Source organism: Orycteropus afer, unplaced genomic scaffold, assembly GCF_000298275.1.
Source record: "Orycteropus afer afer isolate SDZICR_OR568_19922 unplaced genomic scaffold, OryAfe1.0 scaffold00240, whole genome shotgun sequence".
NCBI lineage: Eukaryota > Metazoa > Chordata > Mammalia > Tubulidentata > Orycteropodidae > Orycteropus > Orycteropus afer.
In genome coordinates, this window is record NW_006921827.1 from 3,507,821 (window position 1) to 3,515,791 (window position 7,971).

General features: G+C 37.4%; 1 protein-coding gene across 1 annotated transcript in view; it reads right to left on the reverse strand.

Moving 5' to 3' along the window:
• Positions 1-925: 925 nt before the first annotated feature.
• The window catches only part of TNFAIP8 (TNF alpha induced protein 8), an 84,977-nt gene continuing 77,931 nt past the window's right edge, over positions 926-7,971 (reverse strand). The window contains exon 2 of the mRNA XM_007949161.2: positions 926-1,491. Coding sequence (XP_007947352.1) covers positions 926-1,491 — 566 coding nt within the window. The remainder of the gene's footprint in view (positions 1,492-7,971) is intronic.

Here is a 7,971-nt window from a genome sequence, read left to right on the forward strand (position 1 = left end):
CCCGTCCTCCCCCCACATTAAGTTTTTCTTAATACCACTTACTTTTAATTATCCCAATATCAAGAACAATCTAGATTGTCTCTTACATTTGAAATTGATATTGAAAAATGGAGATTTCATCAGCATATTTTCAAGATAACATAAAAGTCAAGCTTTAACCAAGTATTTTGAGGCAATGGCATATTACATTTCTGGGAATTTGAGTATCACCATTGGATTCAAAAACAGTACTCAATTTCAGAAGCATATTCTTATATTGGACATTACTGATAATGATAATATACAATATGGTCCATTTCCACAGTCATGACCTCAAGTGAGCAGTGTTCTATTTTTCTAAGGGTTCAATTTGATGCCTTCCAGCTTAATTCTTGAATGTCAATGACAAAAACTATAATGAAAGGATCAGGGTTAACTTGGAAATGCAATTGCTTCTAAAGGAGCAATAACAGCAGGGGAAAGCTATCGGCTTTTTAAAAGAGGTACATATACGTTGTAAGAAACAGAAATGAATCAAAATATATAACTTTATATGTTAGAAATATCCTATGTGCCACCAATACAACAACTGCCCTAAAAAAAGATGTCTTGAGGTTTGAACTATACACACACACACACACACACACACATATATATATATATATATACACATATATATATATATATTTGTATAACTCTATAGTTGCATTATCCAACCATCCACTGATCTGTTAACTGTTAGGAAGTTTTAACTAGAATTTTTGGAAATATGCTTTTCTTAATAAAACAAGCCCCATAAAAGCACCTTCATTAATGCTTGACAATTGAACCGGGCAAAGTCTATCTGAAATATGTGTAATCTTTAAAAAATTCTTTATTCCTTCATAAATCAGCAGTGCTCCATCTTCAGATAAATCACCAGCAGTCACAATCTTAACTCATATGCTCATATGTTCTCTTCATCCAACATTTTGTTGACACCATCACAGAGTTTTTGTAAGTGGGGTTTAAAGTTTCCAAAGGGATTATACAACGCAGCCAAAAATTCACAATCTGAAAAATGATCAAAGACGTTATTAACCCGTCCATGTGACTTTGCGGTAAGGTGGCGTTGAATGATCTGGTGGAGCATCTCTCTGCATTCATTTAGCAGCCTGGACAACACATTGCGGTCAAAGGTGTAATCCACCTGATGGAAGCTGACCACGGTCATAGCAAGCTGATGAACTTTCTTCTTAAATTTCTCCATGAGTGCCAACTCATCTTGATTAAACTGATTATTCCTGTAAAGAATGGCCAGCTTGATGACTGTTTTGATGAGGTTTTTAATGATTTTCTCTGCCTCTTTCTTGTTTTGGGTGTACTCCTTGGTCACTCTGTAGAGCTCATCTAAAACCTCGCTACTTGTGTCATCGATTAAGGTGGTGGCAATGGATTTGGACACCATTTTACCCAAGATCTTCTTTTGTGCCTGAACAGCCAGGTTTTTGGAATTAAACACATCTGTGGCCACTAAAAGCAAAGGAGAAAAGAATAAAAGATCAGTAACTATCAACCAGAGAAGCAAATTACAAAACAGATATTGGAGGCTTTTTTCTTTCTCATTTTCTTTACTATTTGTGACTTGCCTCCCATTTACTGTCATTAGTCTCTTCAGTTGTTGCTGTTGTTGTTATGTGCCGTTGAATCAGACCTGACTCATAGTGACCCCTCCTTGGGTTTCCGAGGCAATATCACTATGGAAGTAGATTGCCCAACCTTCCTTCCGAGGAGTGGCTGGTGGGTTTGAACCTCCAGCCTTCTGGTTAACAGTCAAGTGCCTTAGGCACTATGCTACCAGAGCTCGGAAGATATTTAAAAAACATGTTCTACATTTCTGGGCATTAGTTTCTCATTTGTGTAATTCAAGGGGTTGATGTGTAAATCTTCCCAATTCAAGTACTTGATATATTTTTATTATAAAGGAGGCCTAGTGACACAGTTGTTAAGTGCTCAACTGCTAACTGAAAGATTGGTGGTTTGAATCCATTAACCATTTCACAAAAGAAAGATGTCTGCTTCTATAAAGATTACTGCCTGGGAAACCCTATGGGGCAGTTCCACTCTGTCCTACAGAATTACTAAGAGTCATAATTGATTCAATGGCAACAAATCAGGTTTCTGGCTTATTACGTAATCAAGGAGCTCTGGTGGCACAATGGTTAAGTGCTCAGCTGCAATCCAAAAAGTTGGTGGTTTGAACCCACTAGCTGCTCCATGGAAAAAAGACACCTGGTGATCTACTTCCATAAATACTAAACCTACTGCTGTCTAGACAATTCCAAATCATAGTGATCCTATAGGAGAAGAACTGCCCTCATGGGGTTTCCAAGGCTGTGAATCTTTACAGAAGCAGACAGCCACATCTTTCTTCTGTGGAGTGGTTGGTGGGTTTGAACCACTGACCTTTCAGTTAGAATCTGAATGCTTTAAACACTGTGCCACCAGAGCTCCTCCATAAAGATTAGAGCCTAGGAAATCCTACAGGGCAGGTCTATTCTGTCATATAGGGTTACTATGAGTTGGAATCAACTCGATGGTACAGAGTACCACTATGCAGTCAACACTTTCTTTAGAAGTTAAAGATGACAATCTTTCTGAAAAATAGCTTTTTGATTATAAAAGTAGTATATCTCATGAGGTAATAAGCTATTATGCAATTTACCCTAGTTTAAACTTATGAGAAATACATCAAAAATACAAAATCAACTCCAGAACCGTCCTCTAAGTAACAGCAACCAAAATCAATTTAAAGACACCCAATTAAACATATGGTTCTTATTTAGCCTTACTTTAGTGCAAGAAAATGCTTGAAGCCTTTTCAATGATTTAAAAGCTGCATGTGCAGCAAGTGAAGGTGATTATGATGAAGAATTTGTTGTAAGTGGGGGTTGGTTCAATCTTTTTAAAGTGAAGGCAACTTTACATAACATTAAAGGGCAAGTAGGAGTTGCCGCTAAGTCTGATGTTGGTAAACCAAGGACTGCTTGTACTAGAAAGGAATATTCCTTGGAGAGCCTGTTTGATGAATGGCCATTATTCTTTTAAACTTTGTATATGTTTTGAGGAAATAACCATACTTCACGAACTAATGATATGTGCTTTACAAACAACAAACTTTGGAAAAGTTGATATTTGGACTTTACTTTTGGATCTATCATAACCCTTATTTTGACAGATGTTGAAGATACATATATAATAGTTATATGTATTAGATATATTAACGGGACACCATATGTGATGCAATAAGGAGCTCTGGTAGCACAGTGGCTAAGTGCTTAGCTTCTAACCTAAAAGTCAGCAGTTTGAATCCACCAGCCACTCCGTGAGAGACAGATGTGGCAGTCTACTTCCATAAAGATTACAGCCTTGGAAATCCTATGGGACATTTCTACTCTGTACTATAGACTTACTACAAGTTGGAATTGACTAAAAACCAACAAGTTTTTTTTTTTTTTTTTTAAATATGTGATGCTCCTAGTCTGGTCTGATGAAAATAAATGTTTAAACCCAAACCAAGTTTAATTTTTCTCTACCACTATTTTCCTACATTCTGTGCATGTTGCAATCTGGAAGTTATCCCCTACAGCTAGGCTTCTTCCCTCTTCTTCCATGTCCTCGGGAGTTCAGTGCCCTAGAGTCTGCCCTCCACATTTGGGGCCAGGGATCACTGTTTTTTATGTATATGCCTGTGTATGAGCCTAGGGTTATTGTTGGAAAGTGGTCACTGGGTCGTTTGTAGTCATAGTGTGCCATCAAGTCAATTTTGACTCATAGCAACTGTACAGTACAGAGTTGAACTGCCCCATAGGGTTTCCAATGCTATAATTGTTATGGAAGTAGATGGTCCAACGGAGCGGCTGGTAGGTTCGAAATGCCAATTTTCTGGTTAGCAGCCCAGCACTTATCCACCATGCCACCGGTCATTGGGTAGTGGGAGATAAAGGACTGAAAAATACAGACACATAAAGAATGAGTAAGGGGAAAAAATGATATAAAATTGTTTCTAGTTTGGATAAGGTAGAAACATTAGAAAGCAAAAGGCAGCTGTTTCCAAATTAGGCTGGAGGAAAGTAAGAGTGACCCACTCAATGCAGAATTGCCCTGTCAGATTTGAAATCGGAGTAAAGGGGGGCTCTGGACTAAAGAAGCTCATGGTATATAGTACAAGTAGCTGCAAAGTGGTTTCTAAGTTCAGAACGCCATTTATAAAAATGCCAACATCCCCACCACTGAAAGAATGTTTTGATTGAACTGGAAATGGTGCCCTCACAGATGTTGATATTAAAACTTCTGAAACATGAACTGAAACTGCAGAAGAAGAACTTGAAATGTATTTTGAAAAAGAAAAGGAAAGTGAAAAATTGGGAGAGACACCCAACTTACTGTAGAAAGTTTCTAAGCATTTTAATATTTTCCTCATCAAGCACTATTCCATTTCTATTCCTAGTGTTAAACAGTTTGCAATAGAATGTAAGAGCTAATTTACACTTAAAAATTTGTATCAAAAGAAATGGTACTCATATAATCACATTCAGATCAGGGACCATCTTCCATTGTGTAACTTTTATTAAGAATTCAACACAGAAATAAACTTGATTTAGACAGGAAGGGATACCCTAATGGTTTTCATATACACAGCAAAAAAAAAAAGAGTAGGATTTCTGGAATTTATTTTGCATAAAGTTGAAAAGTCACTCTGTTTTTAATCTATCAAAACATGGCACATTCTCCAAACACCCATGTGGAATTTACTGCAAAATCTATTAGACATTTCAAGGAAATAACTGAAAGCAGAGGGAGAGAGGGGCTCCTAAGATTCTTCTCTGCTCCTTTTTCCATGGTTGAAGCTTTAAGTTTATACCTCTTCTTAGCTACCTTCCTATGAAATAGAAGTGTCCTGTTAACGTCAACTGTAAAGAGGAAACTAAACAAAACTGCAATGGTGCAGTACTTTAACTTCCTATAAGAGAAAGCTTAAAAGGCAAGTCTGCTGCCAACTAAGCAAGATCATTCTCTCATTTACTGGTAACCAAGGCTGAAGTGGGACAGAAGCTGATCTCTGAAACTTTTACATGTGTCCCAGGGGAACTTTAAATTCTGCTGTAGAAATGTAACAGCAGCTTCAGACTTTCATTTTATTCTTGGGACTTTTAACAGGGCAGTCATCTTTGTAAATAAGGACAAAGCTCTTTCTCCTCTCTGCTGGGAAGATATACATGCAATGGAATTTATTTTTCAGCACCAGTGAAGGCTTCATCCAAGCCAACTGGGGGTTGTGGCTGAGAGTTGCTGGCCATGCCTATGTGGTCTGTGGTGATGAAGTATGATTCTGCCCTTCCCCCCGCCTTTATAAATTAACTGTTTTAGCCATTCCAGGTTCTTTAAATGCCTAGGGTATCTGAGAGCTAGTCTTGGACCAAGACCTTCTCTTTCACTATACCCTCAGCCCTGTGTGATGTCATCCATTCCCATGACTGCAGACATTACCCATGCACCAATGACTCCTGCAGTTACAACTCAGCCCTGCCTCTTTTCCAGATTCATTTTGGCAAATGCATTCAAGATTCTTCTTTTTGCAGGCATCTCAAATGCATCATATGTCCACAACTGAATCCTTGATTCCCATCTGCGCCCTAAAGAGCTTCTCATCCTGTCTTTATTAATCTCAATTAATAGCATAATTTTCATTCATTTGCTCAAACCAGAGACCTGGCAGTCATCTGCCATACCATTTTTTCCCTCACCTAGTTCATTATCACATTCTTTCCATTCTACCTTCCCCCAAATGAACTAAATTCTACCCATTTCCCCTGACACCAACCTAGTCTAAGCCCTTTTCCAAACTCTTCTTACACTGCAGCTAGAGTGGTTTTAAAAATGTAAATAAGAAAATGACTCTCCAAATTAAACTTCTCTCACTTCCTTGCTAACCATTACACTTCTAGGTTCCTGAAATCATCATATTTGCCTAAATTTTTATAGCCTGCCTTTTCCTACTAAATTCTAAGCTCTTTGAGAGTACAGCTTCTGTATATAGTGTTCGCTGCCATTCCCTAGGCCTAGAACAGTGTCTGATACATGGTGCTTCTGACCAAAGCAGAAATCAATCTCCTCATCTCTTCACTATTGTTAGCTATTTCTCTATGAAAACATGCTGGCATACAAAATCAGTCTGAAATAGATATATACATGGATATTTTTGTTTATTTTTAAAATTCTGAGTAGCAGATATTTGTTTTCCCTTACTAAATATGCAGTTATCTTCCTTTTAAATGTACTCCAGAGTGTGGCTTCTCTGACTGTTATTAATCAGGTTTCTTAAGAGAAAAGATTTGTTATACAAAGGGGAAAATGTCAGAGGACAGTGACCCAAATATGTAGAGTGCAAGGTCCAATAGTTTTGACTTAAACTGCAGTGGATCATTAGATACACGCCCACCTCTATGTCTGAAAGGATCTATGTTTTAAATATGTAACATAAGATGGAGCCAAGAAATGTTCTGAGAAGCAACTAAAATGGGCAAAGGCAATGTTCTCAAATGAGATAGTTTTGAAAGTACTGATTCAATGTTTTACTCATTTTTAATTTGTGTTTGGAAATATACATATAAATTGTTGACTAATTAAAAAATTATGTCATATGTTAAAAATGTAAAGTAATTCAGTATTATTTTATAGAAACAAGGTATAAATGTGATTTTATACCTACTTATCTTACTTCCCTCCTCTATGTCTGTGTATTTCCTTCCCTAGCTTACTCAAATACTGTATTTTAGCAACATCTGCTGTAAACTGATTTTCAGGGAGATCCTGGTTTTAGTATTAACAATTATAAGTTGAAGATAAACACTGATGGTGAAAATATACTGACATCTATATGAAAGAAAAGATGTTCCTGGAATGAAAAAAAGAAAACCCACTTTAATAATATTAATTAATGAAAAACTATAGCATATGAAAATTAACAAAAATCCTCCAAATAACTACTCTAAGAAATTACTAATATAGTAAAGGACTCAAGTCACTTCTTTACAACCTCATCAGTAAACACGTAATTTTTTCACCCATCAAATTTGTTGTACTTGGAATATTTTAGTGGTGACTACAGATGCACATGTCATAGCTAATTCTTGCCTAGTTAAAACTGGATCCTGTGGGCATAACATTAGAAGGATGGAAAAGAAAACAATTTGGAAACATGCCTGACTGTTATGTCCTGTTAATGAAAGTCCTTGAAACAAATATATAAAACCTGATGCAAGCCATGGTATTTTCAATTGCCTCATCTGGGTGCAAAAGCTGGACAAATAAATAAGAAGGGCCAAAGAAGAACTGATGCATTTGAATTACGGTCTTGCTGAAGAATACTGAATATGCAATGTACTGCCAGAACACTGAACAAATCTGTCATGGAAGAAGTACAGCCAGAAGAGAAGATGGCAAGGCTTCATCTCACGTACTTCAGACAAGTTATAAGGAGGGACCAGTCTCTGGGGAAGAACATCATGCTTTGTAAAGTAGAGGGTCAGAGAAAAAGAGGACCCTCAAGGAGATGGAGTGACACAGTAGGTGCAACAATGGGATCAAATATTGTGAGGATGGCATAGGACTGGGTAGTGTTTCATTCTGTTGTATACAGGGTCACTATGAGTCGGAATTGACTCGATGGCACCTAGCAACAACAACATGAAAACTGAGATCTTTTGCATTTGGCTAAGTACAAAGATAAATGAGGCTTAATAAAAAAGCAGTTTTGATGATAAGAAAGTGGCCATATGCCCGGCTACCACTGTCATCCACTTGGAAGGGATGTAGGAGATCCTGGATAGAGAGGGAGAACAATGTGAAACAAAACTCAAAATCATTTGGAGGGAAAAAAAAAAGGGGGGGGATGTTTGGGACCAGGTTTGCTGGTCCAATAGAGCCTGGTGGAACCACTGAGACTATGGC